Source organism: Bacillus rossius, chromosome 1 (genome assembly GCF_032445375.1).
Source record: "Bacillus rossius redtenbacheri isolate Brsri chromosome 1, Brsri_v3, whole genome shotgun sequence".
Taxonomy (NCBI): Eukaryota; Metazoa; Arthropoda; class Insecta; order Phasmatodea; family Bacillidae; genus Bacillus; species Bacillus rossius.
Genome location: NC_086330.1, coordinates 137,363,886 through 137,385,621, shown reverse-complemented (window position 1 = coordinate 137,385,621; position 21,736 = coordinate 137,363,886). Strand labels below are relative to the sequence as shown.

Below are 21,736 nucleotides of genomic sequence, written 5' to 3'. Positions count from 1 at the left end.
GTGTTCCAAATTGCAGAATTGTTTGAAGAAACAGTAACATGCACAGTGTGAATTGCCAAAGAAGTTTCACTTCCTTCCTGTGTACTGAGTTACACGCGCTCTTTTTTTATTTACTGGCTGTTGGTGACTTCACTGCCAAAGAGTTGACCATTTCCCGTTTAGTGTAGCCAAAGTTATTTATTTTAAATTTTCAAGCAGAATTTGTCTGTGCGCGTCTGAATCACTGATGTGGGCCATCGCCCAGGACCTTCTGGTGCGGCGGGTTTGGGACACGAGATGTCCTGTCTGTCTGGCTAATTCCCCCTCCGTAATATAATATTAAATAAAACAATAAACAACATGTGGTGGCTACCTTCGTGGCTTCCCCTCTCTTTCAAATCCTTTTTTAGTTAAAAAAATTTGCAACCAACGTAGAGCTGGTTAGAGCCCCAAGTGCTACCCTGCTAATTCAAACATAACAAAACAATACTAACATTTAAATCCATTTTTGTTTCGTGTAACAACTTAATTTGAGTGTTTACAGGCCCCGCCTACCTGAGCACACATACGGTGTGAAGAGCTTCAGAACATAGTACCACGCGATTTGAAATCTGCTCCAGATATCCGAGCGGGGTTTGTTTACGAAAAGCTTTTAAGGATACGCTGAGTGCGGATGAGTAGTTCTGGTTCCATATTTCGTTTTCAAACTGCATTTTTATAAGAGTGAAAATGTGTAAAACGCTTTGTTTATCGGATTAATTTTTATATATGAAACGTCCGGTACAGATTTTCGAAAGCACTCAAGAGACTTGCATTACGCACGTGTACCTTCATTTCTTCGCCACATTGTGGTTGCCGCTCATATTTCATTCATACGAGTAGTTGCACTTTGACTGCGCACCAGTTCAGAGCCTTGCGCGTGGAGGCGACTCCTCACTGACCGGGCGGGCGGCATCTCGGCGGGACCGTGGTACCCTGGCCGCGAGGCTCCGCTACCGCCAGTGCAGTTTCGCGGCGCACCTACAGTGTCGTCGCCCGATCAAGCAACTCCGGCCTGAGCGAACCCTCCCTCCGCGCGTGGCGGGTTTGTTTCCCAACGCGGGCCCCGCGTGTGTGGCGTAATTTGGACCTGCGTGGCGCACGCGCACTTTGACCCTGGCCGGCGGTCGGCGCCGTCGGTGTTCCCACGGCGCGGTGCTTTCCTTGGCTGCCCTTCTTGGGGTCGACGTGAAGCTGCACTATTAAACAAATTCTGCCTTAAATGTACTGAATTTCACTTACTTTGAACAGGAATCCATAAGAATAATGTTGATGTATAAGTCAGTTTCAAAAACTTGTTAAGGCTCATGCAAAAACACATTTATTTCTTCCACGTGTGTGCTTAGCCTAATTATACCGAGAACAGAACTCGGAAGTCGAAATATGAAGATAATGTTATCTGAAAAAATTTGAAGATTTCTGCATTTATTTGAGATGAATTTTCGTCTTTGAAATATCCAGATATGTATGCTAATTTCTAACACTGTAGGGTTTTAATTTGTGAATGTTGGCCGGAAAACGCGTGCTTTTGTAGGTAGATCTTGAATATAGACTATCTATCATTGTAGTCTTTACCATGGTGCGATACCCAGATAATGTTTACCTAGTTTTTCTTTTCATGGTTATTAGAACCCAAAACTATAGTCAGTTTACACACACGAGACACACGTACGATAGCTGCCGAAATTTTGCACAAATTATTTACAAACTGATACGTTCACTATATATCCTATAGGCATGGAAAATCTGGGCCCTGTTAGTTAACAAGTAACATCGGGTCAATCGTTAATGTTTTTTCTAGTTTGAAAAATCACTATAACTTTCTTAATATAAAAAAAATATTGCGTTATTTTGGAGTTATTATTCATACCTTCTAAGTGAGTGTTTTAAAGGTATTTTGATAATGTAAACTATTAGATCAAGGGAAGAAAAAAAATGGGTGATTGAAAAAAATTATTCCACATAGTAGGCACAGTATAATATCAATTCAAAGCTATTGTATACCTTAAAAAAATAATATTTTATACATTTTTTTTCGAAAACAATTTTGATACATCCATTACTGCAAGGGTTGTCATTTAGTTAAAATTAAGTTTTCGCCATTTTTGTTCCAACGTACAGAGATATTAACTTCGAGATCTACCGAGTAGAAAGATTTTTTTTAAGGCCATTGCGTTACGTGATCTTTGCTCGCGCCCTTTCAGAAAATTTAATTTCCAAACTTTTCTCTCAGAAGCATGTTATGTTGAAATTTAGTTGCTATAAGCGAAGTGACAAACAAAATGGTGAAATATTCTCCGCGACATCATGAATTATAGTAAAACAAAAGGTTATCCGTGCTCCGTGTGGCTATATATCACCAGGTTCGTATTTTACTCAAAACTGCGTACCATCTGAACACCTGAACAACGCCAAGATCTTAGTCGCATCTTGATGTCGGACGACGGATGACACCTGCTTGTGGGTTTTCCTGTGTCGTTGGCTCGAGGTATGGTCGAACAGTGTTGACAGTCTCTCTCCAAGATAGTAGCTTCCTAACCACTTGGACGGAGACTGTGTGTTCATAATAGAGTCTCGTTAATCCGGATCTCGTTCGTTCGGACATTTTAATCCGGATGGGATTAAAAATAAAAATTTTGAATTTTTTATCACCTGATCATTTAGTACGATAAAAACTTAGTTCCATGTTGACGTTATTATTAAAATGGGATTTAATTTATAGGAAAAGTTGTATTTATGCAAAATAAATCATAGATTTTTATGGTTTTACCCATCTTAAACTAGAATTACGTGCATTTGAAAGCAGATACAGTTCAATACGGACTTTCGGTGATTCGGACAGGGTCCGGTCCGATCTAGTCCGGATTAGCGGGACTCCTTTGTAATGATCTCATGCATTAACGCTTGTTATGCTGAGTGTTAAGAACGATCCATCGACCTCTGCCATGCCACATGAGCATGAGTTCTTGATGACCTCGGCCACAGATTACCTTGTTTCTTAGACGGGTGTTAGCGACGCAATTGTGTTTATAACTTAAGCTAAAGTGCTTGTCGAACCAAATGTGTTTACGTTTAGAAAAAAAAATTCTTCTCTGAAGTTATCCTTTTTGAAATTGTCTATTAGTGAACTTCGCAATGTTGGGTTAGGTTGCAGCTAGATAACTGTGATTAATATATTTTCTTCAGGGCTTCGAATGCTTTTAAAAGTTCCTTGTAAGACTATATGCACACAAAAAAAAATCATTTTGACGCAGTGAGTGCTTACAGCGTCTGTAGCTAGGCAACCTGTTTCTCATATTTCGCTTTCATGCATTTTGCTTACTTTCAGGCGTTTTATATAATACAACGATCCAGCTCGTAACCTTATCCTAGCTTAGCTTTTGGTACCCAAATATTTAATTTCCGAATCGTATTTGATTAAATGTTCTGAAAGATCTACGTACTGTTTTGCATGACCGACGCGGAAGACATCGCGTCTCTGTGATCGCTCCAGGAACGTGAAGCTGTAGTGTTAGCAGGGACTCTCGCGGAATCTGTGACGCAAGGGTTTTGCGCGCAGGGTTAACTAGCGACACAGGTCAAATCTATGTAGGGACTTGTTTGTCACATTATGAATAAAATAACTCGATTTTTACGTAGTTCGTGTGTTCTAGCTAAATAAATCAAAGAAACGTGTGTTTGCAATAACTATTTATCAGGACTATAGGTGTGTGTGTGTATAGTGGAGAGTTAAAAAATATTATTGTACAAATTTATAATAATAAATGAATTTAAAATAAAATTGATAACCCCCAAATCCCCACCCAGTGAGGGGCTTTGTGTGAATAAGCAGAAGCTAAAACTAGGTAGTAACAACTAGCCTGGAAGTGAGCTATCTAGAAATTCTGCAGATAACTACCACTAACAGTAACATCACTTGAGTCATCAATGTTATCACTTCAAATTAAAAAAAAAAATTACACCTTCCCCGCACAGACGTCTCTATCACTTGTATGTTGCTCTCACTAGGAACACGTGGTCGATTAATTAAATGGTTTTTATCAATTCCTTTTGATTTTTTGTAAATTGGGTCTTCTAGAGAATCTTGTGACGATAATGATTTAGGCAGAAAGAAAATCGTGATAGAGCTGTTTGAACACCCGGTATTGTTACAGAAATCTAGAGTACTCAAAATTATGGTAGAGAAAAAACGCGCTCGGGATCAAGTAGTTACGGGATACAGTCTTGCTATCGGAACCAAAGTCACTCATTCGCACATGAATAAAACTCTTCAATACATGAAAAATCACATCAAAACAAAAACTGGTTCTAAAACTGCGGGAAATAAAAATATTAAGTTGAAGAAGTAAGAGAAACAGTTGTTAATTCTGGCCGGGTGGTGGGGGAGGGAGGAGGGAGGAGGAAAATGTTTGATTTATGAAAGTTTATGAAAGATTTATGAAAGATCTGCATACCAACTGAACAGGACTATTGAATGATAGCAACCTATCGTCTTTAACCTCACATAACGGGAACGTGAAAACCACACACAGCAGACGTATGTGACACCGGGTGTGAAAAAAAGAGGGCGTGTTATAAGAATAACGAACTAAAAGAGATACCTATCCATACCGCAACTCAGACAATTGTACAATTTAGAAGCAATTAAAACTGCAAAAAAATTCAAATATAAACTACTTAACAAAATGTACTGCGATAAAGAAGTGTAAACACATGAGGTTGTTGTAATTGAAATTCCGAAATAAACATTTTCCTTTTAAAATATTACTTTCCAAAAAGATTAATTGGTTTAACTATACTCTCACATTCAAAGCGCATAAATTTGCTTGCACTTTTCTACCCCTAACTCTCGTCTGTCACTATAACTTTATCTATTCCTCACATGCATGAACATGACCATGGCGAAGACAACTGTCTGGCTAATCAAGACCTTGTGTGGGCTCTCTCGTACTAGAAAATAAGCTAGTTACATCAAGGTCTAGGTTAGACTACGAATTCCGAAATTCGAAGTTACAACTAGAATGTTAGTTGAATCTACTTTCTATTCACTCCACTAATTGTATGGTTATGGTAATAACAGCGCACTTAAACATTTTGTTCATTTTATAAAAGAAACCTCCGGAAACCAGTGGGTCAAATGTTATTTGACCCTTCAGTTAAAATATTCTTAATTTTTATAATCCTGAGAATTAGAAACGCATTGCAAAGTTATTTTAACAACTAGTTTTCAAAGAATTTGTGAGTGGTTTATTTTTTTTTTGTGTACATGATTTGCAAATTACGGTTTTTAAGTAACATTTTGGTTGTATAACCTGGAAGTAATAGGGTCGTCACTGGAAGTCACATAATTTCACACCGCTAAGATCATGCTTTATTGCAGTTAAATTCTTCGTAAAACTGATACCGTATTAGTTGCACTTGCGAGTGTCAACCTTAGCGCTCCTTTGATACTGTATCATATGCGCATAGAGCTATAAGTAGGCCTATAAATGCCCGTTTTGCATGAGAATATTAAAATTATTAAGTATGGCATTTTGTAAACGTATATAAGCTGATAGATTAAAGCTTTACAGCCATTGGTTTTGTTTGGAAACTCGGTTTTCTCTTATCCTTTGTTTTTTCCTGGGTTATGACTAAATTTTTTTGTCGTTCGCCATTGAACTAACTCAGTATTTCGGCGTGAATTGTGCAAAGCAACTGTCAAATCACAGGCCCGTGGTGTTTTCTACTATCTGTAATAAAACTTGATTATTAGTTGGTTGTATTGTAGCGTGCCTCCTGAGGAACCCAGAAATTATTATCATTTCACCTTGACGCCCATGCTGAAGGTTACTAAAACTCTCAAGCGCCATTTCCTTCATTAATTGGTCTCGGATCTATGAAGGAAATGTTGATTGGCGGTTTAGTCCTAAACAGTTATTTTCAACGTTCACTCTGCACATTGAGAATTTATCACCACGGGCTTTTTTTTTTCCTTTAATTTTAGGCCTGCTCGAGGCGGGAAATGACTGCGCATGATTATGATTATTTCCTTTGGATGCAATATCTGATTGCGTTTGAAAATACCTGTTTTTTTATATTTTGGTACTTCTTAGTTTATCGTTAGGGCCTACTCATAGGTAAAAACACATATAAACACAATCAGTTCTGGCCATTTAGAATACTTTTCTTCAGACACCGTAACGTTTTATAAAGGCAATATTTACCCTTTATAGAAAGTAAATATTTAATTTCCTTAGTATTTATTTTGTTTAATTACACTTTATTCCGTATGTTTACATTTGTAATCTATGATTAATTCAGATTTAAATTTCTTTGGTCATCGTTTTGTATATGTATTACTCTATGTTAATTTTTATTTTAAATTATTGTCAAGGCTAGAATAGCAGTATTTTGATTTAAACCACGATTAATTTAAAGATGAACAACGACAGTAATGGGTAGTAATTTTAATAGTTTTGTTTTATCAACAACCTTAAGAAAGTCGTTTATTAGTAACGGGGAAAAATATTCTTTAGAACGAATTGAGACTCGATGAAGGCAACATCTAGAAACGCAACGACTTCGACATTAAGTGATAATTGAATATTTATAGAAGAATTGAAAAGGTTTATTAATGCTAATATTGAATGAGATTTCGAAGGAACTACTAATTTGAATCAACGAAGATAAGATTCAGACGTCAAGAATTCAAACAATTATTTAAGAAGAGAGGTCTACGAATATCCAGATTCAAGAGATCGTCCAATGAATATAAATTGCTTTGAAACTACGAAGAATAGATGCCGTTGATCAGCCTGAAGAAAGAAGAATCCTGTCGAAGAACGAAAAGTCGCAGTTCGAGCCCAGGAAGGATGACCGTCGTGTAGTCCAGCCCAGTTCCCGCACGCAGCCCGAAGGATGGAGTCGTGACGGCGCGTATTCCTGCCGCCCGCTAGAGACCGGAGGAGCAACACCGAGTTCGCAGTCCTGATTGAGGCGAACCAAGGATTCTTCGAGCACCTAAACGTCTCGTGGGTATCCTGCAGCAAGGTTTGGTCCCTTACCCCATCACCCGAAGACTCGCTGATTAAAGAAGTATTCTCACGAATTACGATTTAAACAAGACGAACAATTTTCACCGAACTAGAATCTTTTAAGTTATCGAACATATTCTTTGTATATAAAGACCGTGTACTTGTTCATCTTTAGATTTATCATTTAAATTCCGGAATCGCGAAACCGAACTAAATAATATTAGGTAGTATAGATGGAACTTGACATTGAAAGAACATGTTGCTATTTTGTTTGACGGGTACTGCAAGTTACGTACCCAGTAGTCCACGCTCTGCGGACTGAAGCTAGTTTAAAATAAATAACACACAAATGATTAACATTTTATCTTAAAGATAACTTACTCAAATGAGAGAATTGTTAGATGCTTTGAAGTCGAGAATGATAACAAATTCCATCTGTATCTTAACATAAATTATTTTAGTTAAGTTATTTATATAAAGTGTGATATTGTGCCTGCCGAAGTATATTGTCACCGTCTGCACAAAACCTTACACGCAAATATAAATATTACATTTGAATTTGTTTACACGTCATTACCAGGTCTAGTCACGAAATTAGTATTTAACATACTTTTGACACCCTGTAATTTTGACTTTCAGACACAAACTTCTAGAAACAATTCTTAAAACTGATAGAGGTAGGCTAGAGAAATTGAAATTATTAACTACATCAAAGAATTTCAATAATTACACTAGCTGACTCTTCAGTGTATTTATGTAAATGTATGTATGACTTAATACCTACATTCCAAGTGCCGAAACCTGTTGTTTTTTTTCCTGTTGGTTCTTACCTGTTATTTAACTGGTCGTTCTAGTAGTGAATTGTAATCAAAGCCCGTGCGTATGTGTGAATGTATTTCTGCGTTAATTTTCGTATTTCATCTTTTATAATGTGATGAATTGAAAAGAAGGAAAAAAAAAACAGGAAATCGAAGGTAATTTCATCTGATATGGAATAACTCATCAAAAGTCTCATAATAGCTTATAAGTTATTTCTGTTTATTCGAAATAGTGTCATTCGCGGTGTGTGAGAATTATTACAAATATTGACATTGTCAGAGTAAAGTTTTACCTCCGTTTATTTTGTTTATAACAAAGTAAATCTTCCTTTGAAATAGTTAACCTCATTTACGACTACGTTTTTAAAGGCATGCGTGTTTGTAAGTTGTGAACGCGTGTGTTGCTTCCGTAGTGTGAGGTGTGTTGTGTTTTTATCTGCTCGTAAATCAGAAGTGGGCCTGGCTGACGGTTTGGGACGGGGTGCAGGCAGAGGAACGGGAAGTTTGTTGTACGCGGGTGTCGGGTGTCGCAGAGGGGCGGCGAGCCACCGCAGGCTCCCGCAGTCAGCGGCTCGGGGCTTGGTCGCGCCCTCTGTTCGCCGCCGGACAACGAGACTGGCTCGTTCTCCTGCCATGGCCACGGAGAGATGACTGTGGTGACGTGAAACTGCAGTGGCTCGCCTGTTGCCTTCTGCGGTATGAAGGAGAAGGGACATCACAACACCAAGTTCTGAACCGGGACCTTTGACTCACCACCCAGAAGCTCTTGCCACTTTTGTTTTTTAAACGGCATTGGTTTTTTTTTAATGACTAATCAAAAGGGCGTGGGCTTCGGTGGCTGAGTGGTCAGATCACTCGCCTCCTAACAATGCGATCCGGGTGCGATTTCCGGTGGAATCAACCCCGGATTTTTCGCAAGTAGGAAACATGGTGGACGTTGCCGTGAGCCGTTGGCAGTTTTTCTCGGGATACTTCCATCTCCCCCACACAAGCATTTCGTAGCTTCTCCATTGTCTCTGATATTATTTTTTAACACGTGCTGCAGCGACCTTCTACTGTATCGCTTTCAAACACAGAACGTTATGTGCTTCGCGAAGGAGAGAATACTGCTGCGTTAGAAAACAACAGATTGTTATTTTAGATTTTATTTAAGACGTTCAAAGCGACTACACCAAACCTCAAAATTTTTAGTTTATGTTTCTTTGTGTATGTAATGATGTATATGCTGTGCACATTGTGATTTACGTTTGAAAGCAATCTCTAATAATAACATACGTAATATTTAAGGGCTGGAGCTCGAATTGAGTTGGCATTTAGGCCGAAGGCAGACAGTAAAAAACTACTTTTATTTATTAAAATAATTTCTATAAATGCTTAGTTTCTTTCCGGTTTTCAATATTTGTCTCACTCGTAATTTCCGTCTGTCTAACACGTGCGAATTGAATTCGAGCTCTGAATAGTATACTTTGTATTTTATTTTTATTAATGTACGAAAATAATTTTGAAATATGGTCGTTATTGCAAAAACAAATGCAAATATTTTTTTTGTAAAGAAGTTGCCAATTTTGTACTATTTTGAAATCTTGCTGAACAACCTGCCAACCTTTTTTTTTTTACATTTTTTTACAGTTTAAATAGCAAAAGTTATCCCATTTAATGTTTTTACCGCATACGTCACTAAACGTATAGCAAGCTTGATTTTATTTTAAATTGTCATCAAAATTGCTGTTATTCAGGATTTCGTTACAAAATTTTGATTGGTATAACGTGGAAACGTGTAGCCTTAGTATTTAATTATTTGGTGAAGGGTGGGGATCTTAAAACTTTTGGAAGAATCCCTTTAACTCGAAAACTTACCTTTTTTATTTATTTTATTCAGAACCGTTATTAATCGGCCTATCAACTGTTCTTGGCTTGACGTTGAGTTATGAGACACTCTGTACACGCATTTTCACTGAATTTTCACTTGAAGTATTTTCGGATGTTGATATAGCTGTAATAATTAGTGAACCTTTCTCGTTTCTCCGTACGGAGCCAAGACAATTGCTTACGTAACGTACGCGAGTGGCGTGAAGCCGCTAACGCGAGCTCGTGAGTCGCGTGTTATCGCCGACATCAGCCTCGTTGTTATTGTTTCTTCCGCGTTCATTGTTCGACCATCGCAGAAACGGACCACACGGAAGTTTATTGTCGCTCATATTGTATACTGTGTAACAAATAAACTTCGTTACCTTTACTTCAGTTTAAGTTTTCACGCGAGAAATTTTACTCTGTCTCTGTATGTGACTGCTGTTTTTAAAGAAAAAAGTAACTGTTCTCGTACCGTGTTTCATGTTATGTTTTAATTTTTTTACGTAGTTATTTTAAGTCTGAAATTACGTACTTTTTTTCAGCTGTGAGCACATTCAAGTAGTTACCTAAAAATACTTCCACGGTGTGGCCCTTTCACCCTTTAAAGCACTCCATAGAGCATCACATTGATTTTACGAAGAAATGTTATTTCTTGTATACGTAAACTTTTTTTTGTCTAGAACTATAGTGATGGTGTTGCGTTTGTTCGTTTGGAATCACGGACATACTATTTTTTTCCAGTTCAGTTTTGATTTGGAAATATCTTTAATTTTTTCACATGTTAGTGCAGTTCTTAAATCACAGTTTGTAGTTTTATTGTTGATTTTTTTTTGTTTCCAGAAGCTGCGGACTCCTGGATCATAAGTAAGACAGGTAAGTCTCAGAAACTGAAAATAATTCCCTAAAATACGATGTTAACTACTTAGCGTAGTATTTACATTGTTAATTGATTCTTATGCATATATCTACCGTATGATCTCACTCTGCGATGAGTTAGATTTAATATCCTATATCGATCAAGGATTTTTTTGTGCTTGAATAAAGTTTTAGAGTTACCAGGGATTTCTTTTTAAGTCCATACATTCCAAAGATAAGTTACTGTAGCGTGCTTCACATGAAACTACATTATTTGTTGAGAATTGTGTTATAACTATCCTGGCATTGTTGCCCTACAACAGTTGGACCTAAGAGACGGCCAATGTTTAAAAAAGACTACCGAGGACGCGAATCTTCTGCATTTAAAAATGGCTAGGGCTATAGCTATCACAATTATCATTAAATTTATCCACGATCCACAAACAAAAATATAATTTTTTTGCCAGTTTAGAAATGCAGATGGCTTGGCTTCGGTAGGGGAGAAGCCATAAATAATTCCTCCTTTTATTTTTTGCGTTTTTCAGCCACTTGCCGGCCCTATAGCCGTAAAATTAAGTTAAAGTGACGTGGAAAGAAGGAAGATATTTCTTACTTGGCCAAAATAAAAAGCGTTTTGAAATAAGAAATTGAAGGAGTTGTAAAAATACAAATTTTCCGTAAATCAATTTCCTCGAAGGAATACGTGCGTAGAAACATCCGTGAGAGTTGGTGACTGGTGGCCGGAGTAGTATGTAAATGGGCATACTAGATCTGGCTTCTGGCTGAGGTGCCGAGGTGCCGGTCCGCCATCTTGGATTGTGACGTCACGGCGGTCATCTTGGATGACCTTGACCTTGACCTTTGACCTTGACCTGGAATTTGATCCTCAAAAATCGCCAAAAATGACCAAAATTGGGCAAAAATTGCCCAAAATTCCTCAAAAATCGTCCAAATTTCAATTTTTTTGAAAAAAATTTCCGCCAAAAAATCTCAAATAATTCCACAGTTCAAAAATTAGGATTTCGAAAATCCTCAAAAGTCGCGTTGCCCTAGAAAAAACGAAAAATCCTAAAAGCGGCTTAAAACTCCTAAGAGCTAGCCGCTTATAAGCCGCCGACCTTGAAAATAAGGATGTCATGGCAGCCATATTGGATGATGACGTCACCGTTGCAATTTCCGTTACGGCCGCCATCTTTAACTTTTTTATTTATTATCCGATTTTAATGACATTTTTTTTAAAAAATATAAAAAAATTCAAATAATAAAATTTTTAATAAAAAATATTTAAAAAATATACTTTTACGACACGGAGTTTGGAGTCCTCGGTTCGAACCTGGTGAGGGCAAAAAAAAATTAAAAATGGCGACAGGCTCCTTCCTCAATGGTGGGTGCTAGCAGACTGACTCCCACCACTTTTTTCAAAGCATATATATCGTCATCTAGTATGACGTCATGTCCGCCATCTTGTCTTCGATGCTGGAAGTCATCATAATTGTATCGTCGGCTAGAGTGTGCTGATGCCATGTTAGTTTAATTCTTACCCGCTAGAGTGCAGTAAACATTTATTACCGAGGTGCCCCCGCCATCTTGAAATTTGGCCGCCATCTTGAAAATCCGTAATTATTTAGCTACAAATTCGGGAAAAGTTCCAAAATTCATTAAAAAAATCACTCATTAATTTACATATTGATTCGATCGATTCCCGTCCTCGGTTCGATACCCGATCGATGCAATAATGTTTAATTTTATGTAAAAAATAATAATTTCAATAAACCATGTTCAACATTCGTAAAGAGACTCTAAATCCTCTACTACCATCATCCTATCAGACGTCAAGACCACCATATTGGAAATTCGTAATTTTAATGCTAGAGAGGCGGGAAAAAGTTCCAAATTCATTAAATAAATTTGTAATATATATACTGATTGATTGGATCGACTAAGGTACTTGGTTCGATCCCTGACCGATACAAAACAACTTTAATTTAAAAAAATACTAAAAAAGTGTTAGGTTTGAGAAAATAAAAACAACACAAGTCCTTTTAAAAAAATTTTTATTACATACATACTACACTACTACAGGTACAAAAAAACACTGACAAATCACTAAAGCCTTTTGGATTCCTCGATTCAAACAGTCTTCTTATTGTACGGACTAAGACTTTTACATGACTTTAAATGTCTATCCGATCCGTTCATCACCACAGCCAGAGACGGACTGAAGTTCATATCACTCATATAGTCTCATTAGCCGGTACAACACATGAGTCAAATCAATAACCATGTTCATTATACGTCTCGGAGCATTTTTTATAATGACGATGTAAGCTATCGAGACGTGAAATTAGTTTATTGCACTTATTGCACTGAAATTGTATTCTTTGAACATTATTAGAACAACCGCTTCTTTCATGTCTGCGAGCATTTGAGGTGATAGTAAATGACGCACCACAGTATTTGCACTGATGCGAAGTACGCTCTTCATTAATTGAAGTATTCAATGATGATGAAACTTCAGTTGATGGTGGAACAGCACATATCGAAGTCTCCTCCAGTGTTGTCAGAGGCGTCGCCAACGGGATCTGCTCCAACATCGTCGACGCCGACGTCAAGGTTCCCGCAGTCGATGGTACAACCTCCATCGAGTTCGTCGTTAAAGTCGGTAAAGATGCCATCGAGTTCGCAAGAACAGGCAATTACGCGATTTATGCACCAGAAGAAAAAACTAGGTGATCCTTACACCACCGTCGTCAGAAACAAACTAAGCGTCCTGCTGTCTAGGACTCGTTTATATACATGCACCGGATGGAATAATACGCTAGTCAAATCAAGAACAATTTACTAAAATACTAGAGTCAAAACAACATTAAAAAAATAGAAGCACCATCAAAAAAAAAGGAAGCACACTTGGAAGCACCGACAACGAAAAGGCAGCACATTTGGAAGCACCGACAACGAAAAAGGCAGCACCATCATCGAAAAGACCGCACATTTGTCATTGGCTCCAATATTCATTGGTTCCAATATTCATTGGTTCCATCAGTCTATTGATTCTATCAGTCTAGTGACTCCAACAGTCATTGACACCAACGGCCTTTTTCTTCATCAGCTCCAATGATATTTGGCTAGAATGCTACGAGTCGAAGAGACCATGAGGCTACAATTCTACGAGTGTACAAGACTCCTCCAACTACCTTCAAGTGTATAAAGCTCCAAATGCTCCAACAGCTCCAACACGCAATGTACGCGCAATACATGTAATTTACACACAATAAATGTAATGATTACACAGTACACACACACAGGAAACGGAACGTACACACAGTACACACAGGAAACGGAACGTACACACAGTACACACAGGAAACGGAACGTACACACAGTACACACAGGAAACGGAACGTACACACAGTACACACAGGAAACGGAACGTACACACAGTACACACAGGAAACGGAACGTACACACAGTACACACACAGGGAACGGAACGTACACACAGTACACACAGGAAACGGAACGTACACACACAGTACACACAGGGAACGGAACGTACACACAGTACACACAGGAAACGGAACGTACACACAGTACACACAGGAAACGGAACGTACACACAGTACACACAGGAAACGGAACGAACACGTAATATTCACGCAATTGACACACAGTACTCGCAGAGTACACGCAATTTACGCAAAGTACACCCAATGTACGCAATGTACGCAATATATATGTAATGTACACACAATGACTACGCTTCGTTCGCGCAGGACAAGCATTTAATGAAAACGAAGCACGTTTGGACGGAAATTCTATAAAACGAAAGCTCATTTAACGAAAAGGAGGCGCATTCTCTCGTTCATTCAACTTGGTAGGATACGATCTTCAATGATAAGTTAGGATATAATCTCTCCATCAGTCTATGAATCCAACAGTTTATATTTCCATTAGCCATCGACTCCAACAGTCATTGACTCCAACAGTCATTGGCTCCAACAGTCATTGCCTCCAACAGTCATTGTCTCCAACGTCCTTTTGGTTCATCAGCTCCAATGATATTTGGTTAGAATGCTACGACTCTAAGAGACTATGAGACTACAATTCTACGAGTGTACAAGACTCCTCCAACTACCTTCAAGCGTACAAAGCTCCAACTACTTCAGCAGCATTATGTTATAATAGTACAAGGCTACTTGACTACGAAGCTACAAGTCTACATGGCTCCAATTGCGGCATCTGTCTTCGTCTGAATTTTCTCTTTGACTCCAACTCCGCCCGCCAGCATCTCTTCGATCTGCACCTCGATTATGTTATAATAGTACAAGGCTACTTGACTACGAAGCTACAAGTCTACATGGCTCCAATTACGGCATCTGTCTTCGGCTGAATTTTCTCTTTGGCTCCAACTGCTACAGCAGCATTATGTTATAATAGTACAAGGCTACTTGACTACGAAGCTACACATCTACAAGGCTCCAATTATCACATCTGTCTTCGTCAGCATTTTCTCTTTTGCTCCCACTGCTCCAACAGCATTATGTTATATGATTCCATGGATACTTTGTTACGTAGCTACAGGTCTACGAGGTTCCAATGCATCATGTTTACGAAGCTTCCAGAACACAGGGTTACGAGACTGCGAGGCTACAGGACTACGAAGCTTCCAGGACACGAGGCTACATGGCTACGAGACTACATGACTCTAACTGATTACAATAGCAACACTCAGTGGTGAGAGTTAGGTTATCTCATGCAAAAGTACTTTATGCATGTAGTTCTGCTTTTCAACAACAGATGTCGCCACATGTTGCTTGCAGGTAAATAATATTTAGTTATTTTATGCGGGATGCGGGATGCTCACTAACGATCGCAAAAGAAGGATGGCTTCGCTAGACTCCAAGGAAAAGGAAGTTCGTCTTGCATGTTGGTGCTCCACAGATGTCTCATGGCGTAATATTAATTTGACTGAGTAATGATATTTGTCAATTCCACCTGATAAAAATATTGCAAGTTTTGATTTAGTAGCAGAAATTATCGAATTAAATGTAACTCCAATTAAAATGACATGTCTCAATAGACAAAAAAAAATCCATGCAGAAAGTGGTTCCTCAGAATAGTCAGAAACACTTGAAGAAACCACAGGAATGATTGCAAGAACACGGGAAAAACCATCAAATTATTGACATTAATAATCAGGAGCACACGGAGAAAACCATCATAATATTGGCAAGAATAATCAGGAGCACACGGAGAAAACCATCATAATATTGACCAGATTAATCAGAAGTACTCGGAGAAAACCACCACATGTTTTCCTTGATATCATAAAATTACAGGAAAAAAATATTTAAAAACAAAAATAAATTAATAAAAAAATTAAAAAATAAAAAAATTGCATAAATTTCTGGCTTGTACAAGAACTCTATCTTTGCTCAACAATGATAAGTTTACAAGCTAGCAGAAACTGTTTATGCGATTTTTTTATTTTTTTATTAATTTATTTTTGTTTTTAAATATTTTTTTCCTGTAATTTTATGATATCAAGGAAAACATGTGGTGGTTTTCTCCGAGTACTTCTGATTAATCTGGTCAATATTATGATGGTTTTCTCCGTGTGCTCCTGATTATTCTTGCCAATATTATGATGGTTTTCTCCGTGTGCTCCTGATTATTAATGTCAATAATTTGATGGTTTTTCCCGTGTTCTTGCAATCATTCCTGTGGTTTCTTCAAGTGTTTCTGACTATTCTGAGGAACCACTTTCTGCATGGATTTTTTTTTGTCTATTGAGACATGTCATTTTAATTGGAGTTACATTTAATTCGATAATTTCTGCTACTAAATCAAAACTTGCAATATTTTTATCAGGTGGAATTGACAAATATCATTACTCAGTCAAATTAATATTACGCCATGAGACATCTGTGGAGCACCAACATGCAAGACGAACTTCCTTTTCCTTGGAGTCTAGCGAAGCCATCCTTCTTTTGCGATCGTTAGTGAGCATCCCGCATCCCGCATAAAATAACTAAATATTATTTACCTGCAAGCAACATGTGGCGACATCTGTTGTTGAAAAGCAGAACTACATGCATAAAGTACTTTTGCATGAGATAACCTAACTCTCACCACTGAGTGTTGCTATTGTAATCAGTTAGAGTCATGTAGTCTCGTAGCCATGTAGCTTCGTGTCCTGGAAGCTTCGTAGTCCTGTAGCCTCGCAGTCTCGTAACCCTGTGTTCTGGAAGCTTCGTAAACATGATGCATTGGAACCTCGTAGACCTGTAGCTACGTAACAAAGTATCCATGGAATCATATAACATAATGCTGTTGGAGCAGTGGGAGCAAAAGAGAAAATGCTGACGAAGACAGATGTGATAATTGGAGCCTTGTAGATGTGTAGCTTCGTAGTCAAGTAGCCTTGTACTATTATAACATAATGCTGCTGTAGCAGTTGGAGCCAAAGAGAAAATTCAGCCGAAGACAGATGCCGTAATTGGAGCCATGTAGACTTGTAGCTTCGTAGTCAAGTAGCCTTGTACTATTATAACATAATCGAGGTGCAGATCGAAGAGATGCTGGCGGGCGGAGTTGGAGTCAAAGAGAAAATTCAGACGAAGACAGATGCCGCAATTGGAGCCATGTAGACTTGTAGCTTCGTAGTCAAGTAGCCTTGTACTATTATAACATAATGCTGCTGAAGTAGTTGGAGCTTTGTACGCTTGAAGGTAGTTGGAGGAGTCTTGTACACTCGTAGAATTGTAGTCTCATAGTCTCTTAGAGTCGTAGCATTCTAACCAAATATCATTGGAGCTGATGAACCAAAAGGACGTTGGAGACAATGACTGTTGGAGGCAATGACTGTTGGAGCCAATGACTGTTGGAGTCAATGACTGTTGGAGTCGATGGCTAATGGAAATATAAACTGTTGGATTCATAGACTGATGGAGAGATTATATCCTAACTTATCATTGAAGATCGTATCCTACCAAGTTGAATGAACGAGAGAATGCGCCTCCTTTTCGTTAAATGAGCTTTCGTTTTATAGAATTTCCGTCCAAACGTGCTTCGTTTTCATTAAATGCTTGTCCTGCGCGAACGAAGCGTAGTCATTGTGTGTACATTACATATATATTGCGTACATTGCGTACATTGGGTGTACTTTGCGTAAATTGCGTGTACTCTGCGTGTACTGTGTGTCAATTGCGTGAATATTACGTGTTCGTTCCGTTTCCTGTGTGTACTGTGTGTACGTTCCGTTTCCTGTGTGTACTGTGTGTACGTTCCGTTTCCTGTGTGTACTGTGTGTACGTTCCGTTCCCTGTGTGTACTGTGTGTGTACGTTCCGTTTCCTGTGTGTACTGTGTGTACGTTCCGTTCCCTGTGTGTGTACTGTGTGTACGTTCCGTTTCCTGTGTGTACTGTGTGTACGTTCCGTTTCCTGTGTGTACTGTGTGTACGTTCCGTTTCCTGTGTGTACTGTGTGTACGTTCCGTTTCCTGTGTGTACTGTGTGTACGTTCCGTTTCCTGTGTGTACTGTGTGTACGTTCCGTTTCCTGTGTGTACTGTGTGTACGTTCCGTTTCCTGTGTGTGTGTACTGTGTAATCATTACATTTATTGTGTGTAAATTACATGTATTGCGCGTACATTGCGTGTTGGAGCTGTTGGAGCATTTGGAGCTTTATACACTTGAAGGTAGTTGGAGGAGTCTTGTACACTCGTAGAATTGTAGCCTCATGGTCTCTTAGACTCGTAGCATTCTAGCCAAATATCATTGGAGCTGATGAAGAAAAAGGCCGTTGGTGTCAATGACTGTTGGAGTCACTAGACTGATAGAATCAATAGACTGATGGAACCAATGAATATTGGAGCCAATGAATATTGGAGCCAATGACAAATGTGCGGTCTTTTCGATGATGGTGCTGCCTTTTTCGTTGTCGGTGCTTCCAAATGTGCTGCCTTTTCGTTGTCGGTGCTTCCAAGTGTGCTTCCTTTTTTTTTTGATGGTGCTTCTATTTTTTTAATGTTGTTTTGACTCTAGTATTTTAGTAAATTGTTCTTGATTTGACTAGCGTATTATTCCATCCGGTGCATGTATATAAACGAGTCCTAGACAGCAGGACGCTTAGTTTGTTTCTGACGACGGTGGTGTAAGGATCACCTAGTTTTTTCTTCTGGTGCATAAATCGCGTAATTGCCTGTTCTTGCGAACTCGATGGCATCTTTACCGACTTTAACGACGAACTCGATGGAGGTTGTACCATCGACTGCGGGAACCTTGACGTCGGCGTCGACGATGTTGGAGCAGATCCCGTTGGCGACGCCTCTGACAACACTGGAGGAGACTTCGATATGTGCTGTTCCACCATCAACTGAAGTTTCATCATCATTGAATACTTCAATTAATGAAGAGCGTACTTTGCATCAGTGCAAATACTGTGGTGCGTCATTTACTATCACCTCAAATGCTCGCAGACATGAAAGAAGCGGTTGTTCTAATAATGTTCAAAGAATACAATTTCAGTGCAATAAGTGCAATAAACTAATTTCACGTCTCGATAGCTTACATCGTCATTATAAAAAATGCTCCGAGACGTATAATGAACATGGTTATTGATTTGACTCATGTGTTGTACCGGCTAATGAGACTATATGAGTGATATGAACTTCAGTCCGTCTCTGGCTGTGGTGATGAACGGATCGGATAGACATTTAAAGTCATGTAAAAGTCTTAGTCCGTACAATAAGAAGACTGTTTGAATCGAGGAATCCAAAAGGCTTTAGTGATTTGTCAGTGTTTTTTTGTACCTGTAGTAGTGTAGTATGTATGTAATAAAAATTTTTTTAAAAGGACTTGTGTTGTTTTTATTTTCTCAAACCTAACACTTTTTTAGTATTTTTTTAAATTAAAGTTGTTTTGTATCGGTCAGGGATCGAACCAAGGACCTTAGTCGATCCAATCAATCAGTATATATATTACAAATTTATTTAATGAATTTGGAACTTTTGCCCGCCTCTCTAGCATTAAAATTACGAATTTCCAATATGGTGGTCTTGATGTCTGATAGGATGATGGTAGTAGAGGATTTAGAGTCTCTTTACGAATGTTGAACATGGTTTATTGAAATTATTATTTTTTACATAAAATTAAACATTATTGCATCGATCGGGTATCGAACCGAAGACGGGAATCGATCGAATCAATATGTAAATTAATGAGTGATTTTTTAAATGAATTTTGGAACTTTTCCCGAATTTGTAGCTAAATAATTACGGATTTTCAAGATGGCGGCCAAATTTCAAGATGGCGGGGGCACCTCGGTAATAAATGTTTACTGCACTCTAGCGGGTAAGAATTAAACTAACATGGCATCAGCACACTCTAGCCGACGATACAATTATGATGGCTTCCAGCATCGAAGACAAGATGGCGGACATGACGTCATACTAGATGACGATATATATGCTTTGAAAAAAGTGGTGGGAGTCAGTCTGCTAGCACCCACCATTGAGGAAGGAGCCTGTCGCCATTTTTAATTTTTTTTTGCCCTCACCAGGTTCGAACCGAGGACTCCAAACTCCGTGTCGTAAAAGTATATTCTTAAATATTTTTTATTAAAAATTTTATTATTTGAATTTTTTTATATTTTTTAAAAAAAATTTCATTAAAATCGGATAATAAATAAAAAAGTTAAAGATGGCGGCCGTAACGGAAATTGCAACGGTGACGTCATCATCCAATATGGCTGCCATGACATCCTTATTTTCAAGGTCGGCGGCTTATAAGCAGCTAGCTCTTAGGAGTTTTAAGCCGCTTTTAGGAGTTTTCGTTTTTTCTAGGGCAACGCGACTTTTGAGGATTTTCGAAATCCTAATTTTTGAACTGTGGAATTATTTGAGATTTTTTGGCGGAAATTTTTTTCAAAAAAATTGAAATTTGGACGATTTTTGAGGAATTTTGGGCAATTTTTGCCCAATTTTGGTCATTTTTGGCGATTTTTGAGGATCAAATTCCAGGTCAAGGTCAAAGGTCAAGGTCAAGGTCATCCAAAATGACCGCCGTGACGTCACAATCCAAGATGGCGGACCGGCACCTCGGCACCTCAGCCAGAAGCCAGATCTAGTATGCCCATTTACATACTACTGGCCGGGTTTCTGAGGAGGGAAGAGGGAGTACTTGTGAGAGAGACTGTAATGGAGCGAAGAAGGAACTGATCGAGTCAGGTAGGAGATGCACGTGTAGTCGTGTCACGTGGCAGGTGATGCGGCTTCACGCTGTGCTCCAAGCACGCATCGGACCTATCGGGACCACCTTCCGTTGTGCTTGCCTCCTAGATCGCCCTCCGTGTCCGGCGTGACTTTCTGTTTCGCGACAAGTCTCGGACAGTGTGCTTTACCCAGTTCATCTCGCAAATCACTGACTGTTCCAACTGTGCCGAATCAGTGCTACTTTAGGCACGATTTTTTTTATTTTTTTGGTTTTACAAAATTTTAAATTTTTTTATAACTTTAATTTTACGCTTTCGCCCCATCCAAACTTGTTTGGTCAAGTGTACCGGCAGGTTACCTTGTTGAGCAGCATAGTGCTCTCACCACCGTTTCCCACCAAATTTGCTGGGTCTAGCCGACTACAGGACTATCATCAGCAACGGTATCCACTGGCCGTCGCGTTTCGTCACGAGTTTAGCGCTACGCGTGACGAAAGTAGCCGCCCTAAGCTTCCCATGGTCACCCCCACCCCTTCTCGGAGGTGTGCTGAAGTTTGCGGTCTCTAACACGTTTTGGTGTCCTTTTTTCAAGTTCCGCCGCACGTCCCGACGTCTGGCCGGCGAATTCTCCCAGGGCAGGTCATTCACCGGACATACCCCCCACCCCATCCTGGTCCACAGCGGTCATCGGCCAGCCGCGGCAATGTCCCCTCTCAAGGCCAAAATCCCCCCCCCCACTTGCAAAATGGCGGCCATCAAGTGCCGCGATGGTCTCTGCGAGACTCCGACCTGCATGCCTACACCATCTATCGACGAAAGGACGAACCAGCTGAGAGCGAGAGCACACTACTGACCACCCTATCCCCTCCAGGAGAAACAGTCGACCTCACACTCAGTCGATAGGTCGCTGGAGCCCTTTTTTTTTCTTTCGGAGCCCTTCGGAGCACTTCGGGGTTCCCGATCCCC

General features: G+C 39.2%; 2 protein-coding genes across 2 annotated transcripts in view; one reads left to right on the top strand and one right to left on the bottom strand.

Moving 5' to 3' along the window:
- LOC134546197 (microtubule-associated protein futsch-like) overlaps window positions 1–21,736 on the top strand; it is an 843,281-nt gene that overhangs the window by 253,834 nt on the left and 567,711 nt on the right. Inside the window, exon 3 of the mRNA XM_063388803.1 lies at window positions 10,544–10,576. Within this exon, the coding sequence (XP_063244873.1) occupies window positions 10,544–10,576 (33 nt within the window). The remainder of the gene's footprint in view (window positions 1–10,543; window positions 10,577–21,736) is intronic.
- Window positions 1–21,736, bottom strand: part of LOC134546199 (angiopoietin-4) — a 386,489-nt gene that overhangs the window by 196,841 nt on the left and 167,912 nt on the right. The gene's annotated exons all lie outside the window — the stretch shown is intronic.